Here is a 20,044-nt window from a genome sequence, read left to right as displayed (position 1 = left end):
AGTTTTGGTAAGTATACAGGTTAATGTGAAAAAAACAACATGCACAATAGTTTTTTGTGGGATTGTTGAGATTATACAGATTTCTGTGTATTTTTCAGGAGATGCAGGTTTCCAGTCCACATATTTAATTGGCATATTTGTTCCTCTCTTACTTCTCATCATTGTTGCCATTGTACTATGGCGGAGGAGCAAAGGTAAAAAGAAAATCATGAACATTTCACATTTTATTGATATGATTGTTATGAATTAATGATTAAAATTTGGTGGTTTTTGTTTTGCCTTGACAGCCCCTCGAACTACAATAACTCAAAGGTAACATCAAGATATTTGTTGCTGACGTTGTTAAGCGAGTGTCTGTTTCTCTGTTGTAGTTGCAATAAACATCCTGAGTAATTAATTGCCACATCTTGCTGTTTCCTCTTTAGAAAAACAATTGAGGACATGGACAATGACGATGACTGTGAGTTTTTGCCTTTATTTTCTGCCTTTGAATTTTTGTCTTTATTGATAGGACAATTGAGAGATAGGAAGCGAGTGGAGAGAGAGAGATATGGGGAAAGGTCGGAAAAGGTTCCAGGTCGGAATCAAGCCTGGGTTGCCAGTGTAGGAGTGCAGTGCCCTACCCCTTGAACCACAGCAGGGCCGAGTTTGTTGTATTTTGGATGTTCATGATACTTCATAGTTATTTGTTTAGTTGTATAGTAATAGCAAAGATTCTTTTAATTCTTTCTAACATTCATAATAGACCGTCTCTGGTAATTGTAAACCTGGGTAATATTCCAGTACTGCACATTATGCTTAGTCACTTGCTTGAACTGTTAACTTGGAGAGGGAAAAGCTTCAAATAATTGGTAAAACTCCTGTGGCTTTGTTTCAATGAATCAAGAAGCCATTATACTTTTCCTGTCTTAACTAATCTGGCAGAGTAAAGACATTTTTATATCATTTTATGCTATTTATCTTGATAGAGTTTGATGATTTCACAGACTGGACTTGCTGATCTTGTTGCATTGTGTTCATGACATGCACATGTATCATACCTCATGACACCAGTAATTCTTGGTTGCATCTATGTTTTTGGATCTTTGGGCAGTCATGAGTAAGCGGTTAGGGCGTCAGACTTGTAGCCCCTTGCCGGTTTGACTCCCGACCCGCCAGGTTGGTGGGGGGAGTAATTAACCAGTGCTCTCCCCATCCTCCTCCATGACTGAGGTACCCTGAGCATGGTACCGTCCCGCCGCACTGCTCCCCTGGGGCGCCATTGGGGGCTGCCCCCTTGCACGGGTAAGGCATAAATGCAATTTCGTTGTGTGCAGTGAATACTTGTGTGCTGTCGAGTGCTGTATCACAATGACAATGGGGGTTGGAGTTTCCCAATCGGGCTTTCAAAATTTAAAAAAAATGTTGTCATCAACTGTATTCATTTGATTGTATTGATTGTTCCTCCTATAGGTTCCCCTTATGCAGTGGGCCGGAGGGACGATCCAATGTACTCCCTCGCACAGCTGCCTGCACAGCAAACTGACTATGCGGTTTGTGGTGAACCAGCCTACTCTGTCGTGCAACAACCTCCACAGCAAGCTGACCATGGGGCCACTACAGAGCCAACAGGACACGAAAGAATCACAAAGACAAACTCCATATATGAACCCTCATGCCCTTAGCGTCTTTTGACAGAGGTAAATATTGCTGAAAGAGATGGTCCAAGCAAGCAACTTGTCCAACTATAACCTGTTCTTTTACAGTTTTTTTTTGTTAAGCATCGTAGTGTTTCGAGTAGTACAAATGTTAGACAAGTGTGTTTATTTGTTGTACAAAGATGACATTTTAAAAACAGTCATTTATTGTTAAAGTATTTATTTCTCTGTGTCACTGAACCTGTAGGCTGTTACTGAATGTAAGAACACCACTAAGCATGCTCATGTGTCAACTAGAATGCATTTTTGGCTGACACTGACACACCCACTGTGTGAGCAGAGGGGAAACTGGTGGCTGTGTGGTGAGCTACACTAGCTCTGTGGTGTGGGTGGCTTTTGGAAATGTGCGAAGACTCCTTCAGTAGTAGGCCTAGTCACAGCCATCAGTTAGCAATATCTTCATCAATTATCAGTTGTAAAGAAATAGATAAAGCATTTTTATTAAACTTTTACATGGACTCTTTCAGTTTTGCATTCAATCCCTGGTCAGGGGAGTTTTAAGCCTTGGTAATGTATTGTGTTTGTGCACTGCAACTGTGAAGTTCATGAACTTGGACTTATACGCCATGTGTATTCTTGTCAATAAGCCTACACATACAACTTTAATTGCCCTGTATAACCTCTAATAAACGATTCTGTGAGGATTTACTTCTGCAGTTTTACACTGAAGTGTATGTTACAGTGTGCGTTGATCTTTTCATTTGAATGAGGAAGTGAGCTGTGGTTATGAGTGTGTAAGCAAGCCTCGAAATACTCTGAAAACAAGTTCTCACAAACTTTTCATTATCTTGTTGCTAAAAATAGCCAACAGGGAAGCCGACAGAAGGGGTCAAAGGGGTTGGTTGTCCGGTGCACAGGGAGAGAGGGGCCCCAGAATGGGGTCCCCATTACATATATGCATTGAGTGGAGGGGGGCTTTCAATTGAGATGACTGTTCAGGGCCCAGCCAAAGCTTTCAGTGGCCCTCATAGCCAGTGTAGAATTTTGAATGTCCTTCCCTTAAACTCCCCTGGACAAAGAAGGTTGATATGAGGGTGCATTCTGAGATTTCACAGAGACATGGAAACCAAAAATAAAAGCTGCTGCAGCTTATGTCCTCCTTTTAAGGTTATTTGCAAGTGCAGACTAACATGCACAGTGCTAGGGGCTGATGCTGTTGGATATATTTCTTTCTTTCTTTAAAAGGCTAATGATTCAGAGGGGCAGCCCATCTTTAGTCCAGCCCGTTTTGTGGACCCAATCCAGTCTTGAACATGCATGAGCACTGAAACGTTAGTCTGCATCCGTTACTGTAATGAATTGAAAAATGAAGGCTTCTGCGCTACAACAGCTTTCTTTTATTTTTTCTTCTTCTTTTTATTGCTGGCCCCATACTGCAGGTTTCCCCAAGTTGTCTGCGCCAGACGTCTGGAGCATGTTTTCCTTCGTTCCTTTCACAGAGACACACTGTCTGTCAGTCAGCGTCAAACTAAATCCTGGGCTCTGTGCTCAAACATAGTGACCAGGGTTACCCTAGGCTTATCTGAGGGCTTCATACACACACACACCCGCACGCACATACACATGCACACAGACCAGGGGGAACACTGTAGAGATACCATATCAGCTCAGAACAACAGTTCAGCACGCACCTGTACACACACACAGTTTACTTCTTTATTTGTGCCCACAATTCAAAATTGAGTTTCCATAGACACAAATTTGTCAGTTGCAAAGATACTCAGGCATGAACTAGATAAGTGTCACCACAGTGATCACACACACACACACACACACACACACACACACACACACACACACACACACACACACACACACACACACACACACACACACACACACACACACACACACACACACACACACACACACACACACACACACACACACACACACAATTTCAACATGTTGACTTGAGCAACATGCATTTTAAGGCCGAAAGTGGACTTAATTGAAATTCCAACTGCCACTTTAAAATGGATAACCGGGATTTGAACTTGGGATTTACACATTTGAAACAAAGACAAACTCAATTGCAATTTTACCGTGAATTGGCAAATCGACTTTCATTTATAGATTAAACCAATTGATCAGTTTCACAGTCCATGTACCCTGGTATTGCCAATTATTGTCATTGCATTGCAAAAATGAGTGTTGTAATTCCGTAAAATTATAAAATATGTTAATTTCATACTATGCTGTAAAGTTTGTAGGCTTTGAAGGCCTACTGTATTTTTGTGCACAGTATTTCGGTTATTGTTTTTGAGACGGCCTGCCACTAGATGAAACTATTGCAGTTATTTCCCCCATATGCCATTCTGCCGGTAGTTTTCTTTATTTTTACATTTCATTCTCATTGCATAATAGAATCACTGTGCAAAGTGTCATGCTTTTGTTAAAAAGTGCACATTTTATTTTAATGTTTACATTTTTCTTTGATTAAATTATTTAATGTTTTCTTTCACTATTTCATGTTTTTGTTATTCTTTTACTTGTATTTTTTGTGAAGCACATTGGACTGCATCTGTGTATGAAATGCTCTATACAATTAAACTAGCCTCGTCTTTGAGTGTCTCTATTACATCTCAGCGTCTGTTTGAGATGGCCTACCACTAGATGACACTATTGCAGTCAATTTTACCCAATGCATTCTCCCGGTGGGGTTCAAGTCAGTCAACAATGTGCAATCGAGAGAACTGCACAGGTATGCAAACTTACATTTTCCCACCAAAAACTTAAATGTTCGTCTGAGAAATCTACTATATACTATGTTCATATTCTACATTAATAGCTAATTTGTATTTAATAAAGTATTTACAAACTTAATAGTGCAGTCAGTAAGTATGTCTGTCACAGATATAGTGTATTAGGCCTGTATAACGCTTTATCTTCTCTTCTGTCACACACACACACACGCACGCGCGCACACATGCATGCACACACACGCTTTGATAGAAATGCTCTTCCTTGCACTCTCTTTCTTGCACTCTCTCTCTCGCGCACGCACGCACGCACAATCACTTATAGCGAGGGACGATTTTTGCCTCCAAATCAAGTTTCAGTGCAATTGTTTACAAACCTCAACTATATATACATATACTATATATACAAACCTCAACTCCGGTGAAGTTGGGACGTTTGGTAAATGGTAAATAAAATCAAAATGCTATAATTCTAAAAATATTCAATCCATTCATTAGATGGAGAATAATGAAAATACAACATATTAAGTGTTACAACCGAGAAAAAAAAATGTTTTGGGGGACACATGAACTCATTTCTAATTTGATAACTGCAACACGTCTCAAATCAGTTGGGACGGGGATCAGTGAAATGGAATAAACATCCAAATAAGATAAAACAACAAAGAAGAGCATTTCAAAATGAATTGTACTGATGTACAATATGAGTGTCCAGGTATAAGATCATCACTGAGAGGCTCTCAGAATTAAAGATGCAGAGGGAATAATTACCATAGTGATTACATACATTTTTGAATTCCCTTTGATTTACCATCATTGAGTGTAGACATATTTATGCCATTAAAATCATTGTATAGGTTCATGACATCATGAAATATATATTGGCTGTAGTACAGCTATTGAAAATTGACCATATTAAGAATGATTCATGTGTGCAAATGATAGAGGGGTTTGACATTCTCCTATGCACCCGAGCTCACTTGAAATAGACCCAGAAGACATGGGAAACTGTCCACAGAAGTTCCAGAAGGCAATTCTTTTTGAAAATAATAGTCTTGCACATCCTATGCTACAGTGAAAATGGACCATCCAACTTGTCTTAGTGCTAACTTCAAAAGTCAGCCTCCATCATGGCATGGGGGTGTTCTCACTCATTTGTAGAGTTAAATACAATGCTGAATGATATAAATGGGTTTAAATAGCATGAAAAGTCAGTCATGCATTACATTTTGAAGGGAGATCTTCAATTACTGCCACATAGTAAGGACAAATTGCATTTTAACACTCCATCATAAGGACCAGCAGGTGATAAAATGGCAGGCTTTTGGTCAAGACCTGTCACACTGTAAGCACTACAGAAAGGAAAACATTGCAAAACATGACAAGGAGTACACCCACCATTTAAGCTGGTGAAATGTCCAAGATAGAACTCAACACTGATTTTTATATAAAGTTATGTCATCGCTTCATGTATTTAACTTTTAGGTGTTGTCTTTTTTGTTTTGTTTTTAGTCTTCCTCGACATTTGCTGCCTTTTATTGTCCCCGTCCCAACTCTTTTCAGACGTGTTGTTTTTTTACACATTCATGAATATCCCCCAAAACAATAATTTCGGTCAGTTTTGATGGCTGATGTGTTTTCTTTGTGTCGATCTCCATCTAATGGACGTTTTGAAAATGGCTGTATTTCGTTATTATACGCAATTTGCCTTGTGTCCCAACTTCTATGGAGTTGGGGTTTGTAGGTTATATAAAAAATAAAGAAATAAATGTTTTATACAAATTAAAAAAATATATTATACCATGCGTTTCTTAGTGGTAGGAACAGCTACTTCCTACCTGAAAGCATGTCAGCCCACAGGTCAAACAAACAACAGATATGGAGGGCGGAATACCTGTCCACCTGTCGAAAATGTGAGCTATGTAAGCAGAGGTGTAAACTACACCATGCACGTACTCACGTTTGTGGGCAATGTTCAAACATTAATGGCTGTGTACAGGCGCGGTCCTTGCATTGAGACGTTGCTAGGCAACCGCCTTAGGCCCCCAGCTTAGGCTCCAGCTGTAGGGGCCCCCTCTGCATATTTCACATAGGCCCTTTGGACCGTAATTCACAGATTAATGGTGATTTGCATAAATAATGAATTTGGAAACAAGAACAACACAATACATTACAAAAAAATACAGATTCTGTGCACACCCTCTCTTTCGCGTTAAAATGGAGTATTCCATCCATGCGTGCCATGTGCGCTAGGCGAGTTCCTAAACATTCTCACGACGTCTTCAGATGTGGAGGACAACCACAGACATCATATATGAAGACTAGATGCGTCGTCCGCGTTCCCGTCATGCAAGCCGAACGTCCGCGCATGGCGGCCATGTTAGAGCAGCCTGCTGGCTCAACCAGTTGCAGTGAGTTTTTGGTGTTGTATACTCTTCAGATGGCCATAATTCCCTCAAATGTATTTCGATTTTCGAAAGGGTTGGTTTTTTACACAGTATAAAAAATTCCAAAACGAAAGCATATGTTGATACTGCATAGTGATGCATATCCACATTATTATTATATTATATTACATTATATCATAATGTTCATAGGTCTAAAATCATGTATAATATAATTCAGCAGGGTTATTCAGGTAATTAAATAGACCCCATAAACAAATGCACAAAGTAATCTTTTATATTTTCAGTAAAATAACAAATAAACGTTCACTTTAGTCTACATTCTACTTTGGTTTCGACAGCTCCACCTTGTGTTCAAAATGAGTCGTGACGCTAAAGCCATCCAGATAGAATTAACTTGTTGCGCTGTAGGCTACATCTCTCTTCCAGTACGTCATCTCTGTCGTCTATAATTTGATGCAATGAATATATCCATGCCGTCAACGTAATGCACAGCAATGATTAAAATGTGTATTAGCTGTAGGTCTATCTGATTTTTTGGACAAATAGGTTAAGTGGGAAGCATAGGCCTATTACTCTCCTGGGCGTTTTACCCCAGTCTACACTAACGTTTTAAGGAGCCCTACCATTTATAAACACGTGTCAATATTTCAGCGAAGCAACAGAATACATTTTTAAGTATCCCAACGTTTCAGCTCTTCACTTTACTTCAGCTGTAACGGAGGGTCTGTGGAGAGTTTAGGCCATAGAGGTAGAAAATAACACTAGAGAGGACACAGCAATTTGCGACAGCACTGGGAAATGGCAGCTGGAGCTTCCCAACTTCCGTAGGTAGTGTAGGTACTTTCAGGCAATGCAAGTCAATGGAGAACACGCCCACCCCTGTCAAGAAATTAACTAAAACTGTGTAAATACAAAGTAACACTTTAATCAAAGACCAGATTTGAAATGTCAGGCTACATATCTACTGAAATCATATGAGTCGATAAAATACATTTAAAAATCAAATAATATATTTTATGAACATGGTTAGCAACACACTTCAACTATTGTCCTTGTATAGTGTGTTGATGGACATTTTCACATGATTAAGCCATTTTTGACAGAGGTGAGCCTCGTTCTCCGTTAATTTCCATTTCTCTGATCTACCTCCAGATAATGGCCGCTACAGATTGCCGTAAAAGGGGGGGCGGGGTCCTCTCTAGTGTTATTTTCTACCTCTATGGTTTAGGCTGCTCTAATATGGCCGACCTGTGCGGACGTGCTTGAAATACGCGATGACGTATCTAGTCTTCATATATGATGTCTGTGGAGGACAAGTGCCAAACGCCACACTCAACAAACTCCTCAAGGTCAGTTACATCAAGCGGAGCACAAAAAAATAGTTAGCTATGTTCAGTGTTGTTAGACTACACACAGCGTCACCACTTAAAAGAAACAACAACCATGGAAGAAAACAACAGCCCTAACACCGGCAACCCCCTGATTTTTTTTTTTTTGGATAATGCTGTGAGAAGTGCAGGCAAGAAAGCGCATTAAGCGTGGAGGTTACTGCGATGCTTCGATTAGATTTCACAGGCACGCGAGCGCTTGAAGAGTGAAGGCTGTGTTTCTGTTTATCTTGTGCATGCGCGTCTTTTTAGTTTGTTCGGGGCGACCACTCTGCTCTCATAAAGTGAAAAGGGGATTACAGAAAAAAATCACATTTTAGTTTGTTTAATGTTTGCATGCAAAATTGCAAATATTCATTGTAATCTGTCCAGAAAGGGTTGTAGCCCAAGATTGCCTGATTTTTTCTTTGTAATTATTTTTTAAAATAAAATTCACATCATCTCTGGAAATCACAAATGCATCTCCACTGCTCCCTTTTGGGCGCCATTGGGGGCTGCCCCCTTGCATGGGTGAGGCATACATGCAATGTCGTTGTGTGCAATGTTCACTTGTGTGCTGTGGAGGGCTGTGTCACAATGACAATGGGAGTTGGGCCCAGTGTTAATTTCGTCAACCACGACGATGATGAAAATATTTCGTCAACGCCCCTTTTTCCCTTGACGATGACGAGACGATGACGCACTAAAAATTGCCTGAAGCAAATCAAAATATGACGAAAATAAAAAAATATTTTCGTCAAGGAGACTAAGACGAGACGAAATTTACAAGCCATGGACGAATGGACATTAAAAATATATAATTATTTGTAATTAATTTGTAATTTGTAATTGTAATATAGGCCTAAGTGTCTTGAACTTTATAGGTGATTGCGCGCTCACGCTGTGTTGCCTCCTTGTATCTGCTGGCAGCCAATGCATGGCGCGGCTCAGTCAGTAGTTCTGTAGCCTAGTAGTTCAGTGAGTCCATTTAAGTTGAGTTTAGGTCCTAAAACATTCCCAGAGAAAGAGAAAAAATAGCCGACGTTGAGAGAAGTGTTCATTTTGAAACATGTTCAACAACCCTCTTATCCATGACGAAGACATGTGCTTCTGCAGTAGGTAATGACAGTCGCGCCAATCCTCCTCTGATACTGTCATTCTAAACCCCCTCGAGCTTCCACTATTCTCCTTTTCACTTAGGCTGTCTTAGCCCGGCGCTTGTTGTCTGTTCTTTTTTTGTAATGTTTGCTATATTTGTTGTTTAACCATAGGCCTATGATTAGGCAGCAAGCAAATCATGAAGGTCGGATTTGTGAATTTATTTAAATCAGTCAACGCGGGAGCGCGCGCCAGCAGGGGGAAAGTTGGCCTGTCTAAAGTAACAGAGGCACGGCTACTGTAGTCTAGTTTTGAAAAGAATCAATGGATGGGCGATCGCTAAGGAGTTTTAAACTGTTGAGATTTGAAACTTGTTCTCGTCGAGAGCAACGCTAAAAGACCCAAGGAAGTCGACAGCATTTCCGTGCGTCTTCAGCGTCTTCCTAAGTTCCAAAAACTCTTTCCAGGTCATCGAGCCTCGACACCCCCGACAAACAAAACAGCATTAGTGTTTAAATATTTGTATATGCGTGTCCTTTCTATCGTCCAGTCTGCATACCCCTGCCTAACTATTTTTCCTGGGCATACGAAGTGTGCTCGCGCAATCTATTTAAGCCTATTCCACACATGCCGCACGAGTCATTATCGTTATCTGCTCGCATTGCCAATTGAAAACAAAAACCGCTAACTTGCATAGTCTAACATCAGCAGTATTTTATCTGACTCGTGGTCATCGGGAAGCCACTATCAGGGAGACTTCTTGAACTTCATGCAGACTTGGGATGTCTGGTCTTCCCACTGCCGGCAATCTGCAGGCTTTAAGTCCCGCGGTCAGGTGAAGAAGAGCATGTAGCTTCCTCCGTGATCAAACTCAAAATCAAATATAGGCTAATATGCAGCAGCTTCTAATGCACGAGAGAGAGAGAGAGAGAGAGAGAGAGAGAGAGAGAGAGAGAGAGAGAGAGAGAGAGCGATGGAGAGAGCGAGAGAGAGAGCAGTCTGCACCTGTGTGTGTGTGTGTGTGTGTGTGTGTGCGCGTGTGTGTGTGTGTGTGTGTGTGTGTGTGTGTGTGTGTGTGTGTGTGTGTGTGTGTGATGCTCTTTTGCTCTATGATGTTGAAATTACTGATTTGGGTTTTGGTGGAAAATGACCAAGTAACAAGGTGAGTATTTGCTGCAATAGGCAATATTAGTAATACTTTGTGAAATAACAATAGCCATTGTAGGTTATTTATTTTACACAATATTGACTAAAATGACTAAAAATTTAAATGTTGACTAAAATTTGAAATGTTGACTAAAATGACTAAAATTTGACTATGACTAAAATTGATTTTCGTCATTTTGACTAAGACTAAGACTAAATTGGGAAGGCAATGACTAAAATATGACTAAGACTAAAATTGATTTTCGTCATTGTGACTAAGACTAAGACTAAATAAAAAAAAGCTGACGAAATTAGCACTGGTTGGGACTTTTTCAGTTGGGCTTTCTATGGCAAAATGGTATGAAATACGAATACACCTTACCAATAACGAACCAGTGACGTCCTACACAGAGGTGTCAACCCTGCTTCATTCAGTAAACGCATCTCACAAACTCATGCCAAATATATAGCTGCTAAATATAAAAATATGCTTGAGGAAAGGAACAGGGCTTCCTTTAGCAAAACAATAACCGTTATCCACTGTGCTACACTGAAATTCTATGAAGAATTTAACTTAGTTACGATTTTCAATTCCAACGTCACAAAGATGGCTCCTTCTCTCTTGATTAAACTACATTAAACGAGTCTGTCTCACTGCTGTAAAATATGCATGGTTAGTGCCATCTAGTGAAAAAGATGGTGTAGTGCGTGTTGTCTAGTCCAGTGTTTCCCAACCAGGGGTACGTGTACCACTAGGGGTACGCAAGCATACTGCAGGGGTTACTTGGACAAATGTAATTTTAACAAATTTATGGGGCTTAGTTACATTGGGAGAGAGAAAGCGATATAAAACTTGCCTTGTGGGGTACTCATGGCAAAACAAAAATGATTAGGGGGTACACAAGACAAAAAAGGTTGGGAAACACTGGTCTAGTCTAGGGTACCAACACATTTTTTCTAGGATAACAATAATAAAAAACTGAACTTTACATAAACACTTCAAGAGATCAATATAACATTTATTTCTTAAAATTCTTTATTCATAAACTTGATGCAAGTTTACAAATTACTGTACATGGTCAAAATTACGCTTACAATGAAAAAGAAAAGAAAAGAAATAAAAACAAAAATCAAAAAAAAAAAAAAGTCGAAAAGCATGCTAACAGTGCTTATCTCCATAACCCCACCTAATTAACAACAAACGGGCCCATATCTAAAGAACTGGACAGAACCAGGCGATAGCTCAAAGGCCCTGCACAATTAACAACCCCAGAACCCGGCCCAAAACCCTCCCCACAGAACACACATATCGGGACCCCAGCGAAAGTTAGTGAAACGAAACAGCCCATGAGGCAGGAACACACTAGTGGAAGTCAGGAGGTTGATTACGACCGCAATGGCTATAGACGCGACGTACGACTCCAAAAAAGTATATCTGCAACATTTTTTGTTAGCCGTTTTCTTTTTTTTTGCCGTTTTGCCGCAAACTCTGGCCCAGCCACGGGGTGTGTTTGTTGTTGTCTTGGGGCTGAGACTAATTTTGGGCAGTAGTCCGAGTTTGTGTGCGAGAGTGTGTGTGTGTGTGTGCGCGCGCATGTGTGTGTATGAAGGGTGCTATTAAATCAGGGGTTCAATGGATGGTGTGGACTCATTCAACAGTTGCTTGCAACATCAACAATCGGCTGGAGAAAGAGCTTTTCCGGAAGGAAGCCAGCAGAATACACCTATATCAAGACAGGGGGGAAAATAAGGCCTGTTCCTGGTCACTCTCAAAGCACACCATCAATGCTCTGAGAATTAATAATAATAAAGAGAAATACAATTAAAAAAAAAAAAAAAAACATCCGTAACACTGGTCTTTCCCCCGGGGCTGTAAGAACAAAGCATTCCTTGAGTATTACAAATTGCCAGAAGCATGGGGTTAAAACAGTACAGAACAATGGTACAAAAGCGCTTCTCAAATGTTAGAACAACCCAAACATAACGGCTAAGAGTTTCATATGTGATCTGGGACTTTTTTGTGTCGTTTTGCTTTGTTTGTAGGCATGGATTTGCCATCCTGGGAAGTCCGTTCACCTTGTTCTTTTACTTCCAACAACATGGTGCAAATATTTATGGTTAACGTCCACTAACAAGGAACGGGACAAAAGAAATGGAACAGGGCGTCTTGTCTTTCCCTGGCAACGGAGTGGTAAAAGTCAGTTATTATAAGATACCACCTTTTAAAAATGCTAGCCAAACTCAGAAGGGATACAAGACACATGGATTAATTTCCTTGCATTTGAGCAGACGTTCCATCTCCACCATTGTAACTCTAGAGTTCTCTGCCTGGTTCCTCAAAATATGCTTGTATGCACAGATGTACAGCGTTCCCACGGTTATTGTGCTGTGTTTAAGCAGTGTGAATGACACAGACTTTTGACAAGTTCTTTAACCCAGTTATGATCAGTTCATATTTAGCGAGGTATGTGAAGCATTTGCGAGAGAACTTCGCAAAATGTCAGATCAAGGACGTCAAAAAAAAGGGGAAAAAACAAACAAATCAAAACCAAGAAGAAAAAAAAAGAAAAGAAAAATCTTACATGATACGTGGTGATGAAGTCTTTAGAGAGGACGTTCACCACCACACAACTGCGTTGCTTATTGCAAAACCATATAGCATGGATATAGAGGAATGGTCACTGTTAGCATTAAGATGCTCAGGCATAGTAGCCATTTCAAAATGGCCGACAGAAGTTAAGCATTTCAAATCTCATACAGAAATCAAAACAGAGACAAAAAGGAAATCATAAAAACAGCAGTAGTCATCAAAATGCTTTACAAGAAAACATGGTTTTGTATATGGGAAAGGGTTTTGGATTTGCATCTGACAATATTTTTCCTACCTTCCAACAGGGAGAGAGATTCATCGTGTTTAACAACAGGCTGATAAAAGGTCGCTTGGTAACGTCCTGTGCGTTAAAGGTCTCCACTGGTCCAAAGAGCCAGGATAACGGGAAGAAAACAAAATATATATTTATATATATTTATATTTAGGCTGTGCCCTCCCCAACCACTCGCATATAGTAAGGATACCTTAGAGGGACAAAAACTGAAAAAAAAAGAAAAAGAAAAAAAGAGAGAGAAACCAAACAGAAACGCAAGAAGATTCATTCTCATAAGTACAATGTTTACAATGTGGAGTTAACTTCTACAACATTTTACAGTGAGTAAAACAGAGCCTTGCCAACGCTTTTAAGTCTGGTCACTTAGCAACCCCTTAAAGGTGGGCGGTGCTGCCAGGTGTTGGCCAATCACATGGAAGCAGGAGGAGAAACGAGCAACTTGGTGAGGATGAACTTTCCTCCACTCCTCTCCTCTCCTCTCCAAGCCAGGCTTTATAGTCCCGCCATCAGTGCCCGTCTACCGACCCCTCTTTCTTTTTTTTTCTATCCCTCCATCCCTCTCTTTATTTATTATCACTTTCACTCAAAATCTCTCCTTCTTGGCATACATATACAGGGCATGGGCCCAAGGTGTGGGGTGGGGGTTAACCTCAGCCGATGCCATTGCGCTCCAATGAGGGGCAAGTCTTGGCATTGTATGGGACACACAAAGACTAACACCATAAAAAAACCCAGAGGAAGGGAGATAGCAGAGAGGGGGTCCGATCCCCCTTCCCCATCCCCTTTTCATTACAAGAAAGTCTCCGATCCATAACTCAACCCCCCTTTCTCAACTCTTTTTTTCTTCTGAAAAGAGGGGAAGAGGGAGAAGGCTTTGTTGTTGCTGTTGTAGTTGTTGTTTTTCCCTCCTCATCATTTCTTTTTTTCTTTCCTTTCCCAGTTGTTTGCGGTGTCTTATTTTATTTTTCAAAACTTTCTTCCCGTCTTTTCGTAGTCCTGTCTCCGGCTGCTATGATGATGGAAGATGGTTCACAGGGTCAAGCCCGTGGGGACCACAGCACACAAACAGGGACGAGGGACGGGGAAAAGAAAAGAAAGGATAGGATGAAAACAAAAAGGAAAAGGGGAAAAAAGTGGGAGCAAGACACCCCCGCTCCCTGACTTCTTCCCATCCTCATCGGTTTTCAGCGCAGATGCAGCACTTAAAAAACGGCTGGAGGACAGCGGTAAAGGACTGAGAGTTGCTAACGAGAATGGAGGGAGAGAGAGAGAGAGAGAGAGAGAGAGAGAGAGAGAGAGAGAGAGAGAGAGAGAGAGAGAGAGAGAGAGAGAGAGAGAGAGAATTAAAGAGAGGGAGGGAGAGAGCGAGGGCGCAAAAGAGAGGGAGGGAGGGAGCGAGCGCGAAAGTGAGAGAGAGAGAGAGAGAGAGAGAGAGAGAGAGAGAGAGAGAGAGAGCAAAAATAAAAGGTAGAGCAGAAATAAAGATGGGTCTTCTTACATGATGAGGTGATCTGTTATCGACTGAGGGATTTCGGTTGCCCTCAAGTTGCCGTGGTAATCAGTTCTCCAGAGGGGTGGTGGTGGGTGTGGCTGCTTGCTGCCCTCCAGTTGTCGCTGTAGTAATCAGTTCTCAAGAGGGGTGGTGGTCGTGGTGGAGGCTGTTGTTACCCACCAGTTGCCGCGGTAATCGGATCTGTAGAGGGGATGGGTGTTGCCCTCCAGTGGCCAGGTTGAGCCAGTCAGAGTTCGGTGGTGGTGGTGTTTTGGATGCGACGGAGGGGGCACAGAGCAGGTGGAAGAGGGTTCCCATTGAGATAGCCAGTCCGAGAGGGTTGGTGGGGGGGGCATTTTTAGGTGGGCGCAACCCCCACTTACACAGTCCGAGAGGGGGGGTGAAGGGCAAGTGGCAAGGGGAGATGGGGAGGAAGGTTTGGGTAGGGGGCAACCTCCTCTGAGACAGATAGGTAGAAAGAGCTCCAGTCGACAAAATAATGAAGAATAAAATCAGAATGGGGGAGAAGCATTGACCTGAACACTCACTCACACACGCACGCAGCACGCAGCTCACACACACACACACACGCTCACACACACCGCTCGGCCCCAGCTCTCATTCACCAACCACGAGCGCCATCCTATCCATCCTCTTTAGGGGGTGTGTACCAGCCTGCAAGACACAAAGACGCACACACACACACACAATTACATTTCAAATATATTCAGAGTGTACCAAGTTAATGGGCATAGTTTTTGAAAAGTTGATCGCCATAGTTAATTTATTGATGATGGATTACTTTCCCCACATTGCAAAAATGATGTCTTCACTCAAACATGATGCCAAACTCAGGGCAACAACAATAACCTTTAGTTGTAGCTCATCAACTGATAAATAAATAAAACAAACAAACGAGGTCAATTGGTCTAAACAACTGTGCTGAATTGAATTTACCTCAGGCATTGGGGAACTGTTTACAAGTGCATGATGGAGAGCAATTACATTACACTGATCTAAACGCATCAAACAGAAAATGAAGTCATTGAGCAGCAGTGTGTGAATGTAGTGTTCTGTTTGTGGTTTATGACAGTTTTCAATTTTAAATATCAAATTCGATGGATCTATTTAATTCAGAATTATCAATTAGGAATTAAAACAGTCATGTAAACATAGCAAATGTCACCAAAATGGTAATGACCAAGTCTTAATCGGTTACTTCAGACTCTGCATTGTCATAGCAATGTTATGATGTACAGTAGTTGAGTGTTTTCAGCAAAGACTGAATGAGCCCATAGAGAGACATATCTGCAGTAAGAAGCTACATACCCTATGACATGAAGGTCTGAGAGTGTGCGATAACAACTGCTCTCATGCACGAGTGCATGACATGACAACATGACTGTGGTATTTGTGAAAAAAGGTTTGCACACTCCTTTGGATTTTTTTTCTTTTTATTCATTTACTGGCAAGCATGGTGACGTTTCGACCTCTCGGTCTTCCTAAGATTCACTCCAAGAGGTCGAAACGTCATCATGCTTGCCAGTGAATGAATGAAAAGAACAAAATCCAAAACAGTGTGCAAACCTTTTTCCCACAAAAAACGTTACATTTTCGTTCAGCACCAGGGATTGTGCCCAAGTAACTCTACAACATGGCCGTGGTACTCTACTCACCATTCTTTTCGTGGATCTGCACGAGGGATTTGTATGACTGCTGTGCTCTGGCAAGATTGTATTGGTTCTGGAATTGGAAAATTAAAAAAGGAGGAGGATGGTTAAAAAAAAAATGCTGGTCAACCATGCCAGTTGGAAAATGTTAATTGTTATGCTCTTGGTCAGACCAAGTCTCGAAGAGATGTTAAGGTCAATGATAATCAGGCTACCAAACAGGTCACAGGGCTCTAACCACTACACCGAAGAGCAAAGAACCAGGCTCGTTGGCATGGCAGTCAGAGAGAACCGACAACCCTCTTAGGGTCCTGGGTCACTCCGCCCATCACACTGGGGTTATAGACAGCGGAGGCAAGTTAAAAAATACAGTCAGTAAAAAGTAATCGGAAGAGAGAAAAGACAGAGAGACACGGAGAGAGATGGAGAGAGACAGAGAGAGAGAGAGAGACAGAGAGAGAGAGAGAGAGAGAGAGATACAGACAGAGTCAGTGAGAGATAGCAAATGAGCATGAGAGTTAGAGAGCAAGTGTGCGAAAGGGAAAGAAAGAAAGAATAAGACAGACTCAGAGTCGAAGAGGTCAAACTACAGAGGGTCATAGAGGCCAGTAATTAAACGTTGAGGTCTGCTCGGTTCCAGAGGTTTAAAAGCGCCGTCGCGACCGGTGGCATAGCACAGTAATTACAGGACCAAGTGTAATCTACTGTCAAACGCGCGCTTTGCATAGCAACGAACACAGAGAAACGGCCACTTTGCATACACAGCCTGGGCAGGACACGCTATGTGACAGAAATAGGAAAATGGGAACAACTGCATTTAAGAGCAGCCAGCGACGCTCTGCTTTCATGGTCGAATATGTAAAACAGTGGGGATTCAAATACACAATAATAATAATCATCAATAATCCTTTAAAAAAAATGTTTAAAAAATAAATAATAAGTAAAGAAAAAGCGTAAAAGTAGTTCAGTTGAAGTGTGCACAAGCATTCAAGGGCACACAAACAAACAGGAGAGCATTCACACGCACGCAAGCATTCACTCACGCACGCACATGATTTTGTTCAGCCGTAAAGGAAATCTCACCTTGTTGGCTCCAAACTGCACTCTGGCTTTTCCTTTGACTAAAGTGGCGTTGATCTGCATGATGACAGACTCAATAGAATAGGCACTGCTCCAACCCTACGCACACGCACACGCACACGCACACGCACACACACACACACACACACACACACACACACACACACACACACACACACACACACACACACACACACACACACACACACACACACACACACACACACACACACACACACACACACACACACACACACAAAGAGAGAAGGCTGTGGTCATCCATTGAAAACAACAAAGATCCTGTCCAATTATAGAAACACACACCCTACGCACACACTTCTCTGAAAACCACACGTGCATGCAGGGCGCACACAGACACAAAACATGCAATTATCTATTCAGGATTCCACCTATTCCCATTGACAACACTACAAAAATGTTTTTTTCCATTCCTTTTAAAAAGGACCATTACTCATGTGTTTCCATGACCTTGTCTCAGCAAACACCAAACAAAAACACAACAAAAATCCTCTTTTTTTCATCTTGTAAGTGTAGAAGCAATTATTATTGGAAAACCAGAGACCTTTTCCATCAACAACAATCACAGGTTTAAAAAGCGGTGAGAAATGGAAGTGCGAGCAAGGAAAAGTTGTCTTGCACAGAAAAAAATGACAGTCTGTCTCTGTAGTATATTAATAGTATAGAAAACAGATGGGAGACAGAGCCCCATCTGTGCTGTGTACGCATGCACACACACAGACACACGCACAGACACCGACAGAGACATGTACAGACACGGAGACATGCGCACAGTCACAGACATACGCCGCACACATACATAGACTAGTACACGCACAGACACATAAGTACAGACACAAACACACACACACACAGATACTAACCTGTTTGGTTAGAAGTTCCATGCACAGGGCACCTCCTCCAAGGACATAGCTGAGGAAGGCAAATATAGACTTAAAAAGAATACAAAGACTGTTCACACACACACACTACAGACTTAAACATTGAGCAGGAGGATCTTTGTCTGTGGGGACATTCCAAAGACCCCGCGCGTGTGTGCGTGTGTGTGTGTGTGCATACGGGCTGCACGCGAGCACACACGAACTTGCGAACATACACTTACACACACTTACACACACGTACACACACGTACACACACGTACACACACGTACACACACGTACACACACGTACACACACACTTTCCTGCAGGCTGCCTTCGAGGCAAGGCAATGCTTTCTATCGGGACTGCCCTGACATTTACTTTAGGAAAATGTTTTCAAATATTTAAAGTGATACTGTCCCATTTTTGGAAATAAACTTATTTGACACCTCCCCTTGAGTTAAATAATAGGGTTTTACCGTTCTCCTGTACTTTCAACCGTTTTGTAGCTACGGCAGTGCAAATTTTACCTCCAAGCTAGCAGTTAACATTGAGTCCTATGAGACCAGTTAGCCGCCAGCTGGTCTCATAGGACTCAATGTTAACTGCTAGCATGAAGGTAAAATCTGCACTGCCATACCCAGAGAACGGTTGAAAGTACAGGAGAACGGTAAAACTCTATTATTTAACTCAAGGGGAGGTGTCAAATAAGCTTATTTCAAAAAATGGGACAGTATCACTTTAACATGATCATGTACAGGAACCACATTCTTGGCCTAGTGGGTTGTGTGTCACAATCCACATGTGGAATAGAAAATATGCATATATGTACATAATTGATAATAGAGTGTCCGGCGAAGGGAGATGCATAGAGGTAGTAGTTTTGCATTGAAAAGGGGAGGAGGAGGTGAGACAGACAGACAGACAGACAGGCAGGCAGACAGATAGATAGACAGGCAGACAGACAAGAATGGAGGAGAGACATCCAGAGAAAGGAAAAGATGAAAGGAGAGGCATTCAGAGAAAGGAAAAAAGGGAGGAGGGGAAGCCAGAGACAGGAAAAAAAGGAAGAGGCGTTCAGAAAAGGGAAAAGAGGAAAGGAAAGACAGTGACAGAAAGGAAAATTAAGGATCAGGTTCAGAGATAGGAAAAGGGGGAGGAGAGACAGTGAGAGAAAGGAAAAGAGGAAAGGAGAGGCATTCAGAGAAAAGAAAAGAAGGAGAGAGAGACATTCAGAGTAAGGAGAAGAGGGGAAGAGAGGCTTTCAGGAAAAGGGAAAAGAAGGATGAAGAGGAAGCCAGAGAGGGAAAACGAAGGGAGGAGAGGCACTCATTGAGGAAAAGATGGAGGTTATGTGGTGTGTGTGTGCGTGTGCGTGTGTGTGTGTGTGTGTGTGTGTGTGTGTGTGTGTGTGTGTGTGTGTGTGTGTGTGTGTGTGGAGATACTCACCCTCCAGACAGGACTGGGGACACCACCCTCACGAACGGAGGATCAAAAGGAAAGTTATCCTGTAGAGAATACATATTGGCACAATGTATTATTATTATTAATACTACTACTACTATTATATGGATTTTGATGTTCATTTTGTCCTTCACA

General features: G+C 41.7%; 1 protein-coding gene and 1 long non-coding RNA gene across 3 annotated transcripts in view; one reads left to right on the top strand and one right to left on the bottom strand.

The window, feature by feature from the left end:
• The first annotated feature begins 106 nt into the window (after positions 1 to 106).
• On the top strand, positions 107 to 2,278 carry LOC134440324 (uncharacterized). The gene is made up of 4 exons (XR_010032945.1): positions 107 to 194; positions 288 to 312; positions 426 to 460; positions 1,453 to 2,278. It is a non-coding gene; the product is annotated as an uncharacterized LOC134440324 (long non-coding RNA).
• Positions 2,279 to 15,162: 12,884 nt separating this feature from the next.
• The window catches only part of LOC134440218 (ubiquitin-conjugating enzyme E2 Q2-like), a 30,477-nt gene continuing 25,595 nt past the window's right edge, over positions 15,163 to 20,044 (bottom strand). For both annotated transcript variants that reach the window (XM_063190203.1, XM_063190204.1), the window contains exons 9-13: positions 19,895 to 19,953; positions 18,448 to 18,496; positions 17,549 to 17,644; positions 16,472 to 16,538; positions 15,163 to 15,470 (exon numbers count right to left, since the gene is read on the bottom strand). In XM_063190203.1, coding sequence (XP_063046273.1) covers positions 15,439 to 15,470; positions 16,472 to 16,538; positions 17,549 to 17,644; positions 18,448 to 18,496; positions 19,895 to 19,953 — 303 coding nt within the window. In that variant the 3' untranslated portion in view covers positions 15,163 to 15,438. The remainder of the gene's footprint in view (positions 15,471 to 16,471; positions 16,539 to 17,548; positions 17,645 to 18,447; positions 18,497 to 19,894; positions 19,954 to 20,044) is intronic.

Source organism: Engraulis encrasicolus, chromosome 23 (assembly GCF_034702125.1).
Source record: "Engraulis encrasicolus isolate BLACKSEA-1 chromosome 23, IST_EnEncr_1.0, whole genome shotgun sequence".
In the NCBI taxonomy this organism is placed as follows: domain Eukaryota; kingdom Metazoa; phylum Chordata; class Actinopteri; order Clupeiformes; family Engraulidae; genus Engraulis; species Engraulis encrasicolus.
The sequence above is the reverse complement of the archived record's forward strand: the minus strand, read 5'-3'. Positions and strand labels throughout refer to the sequence as shown.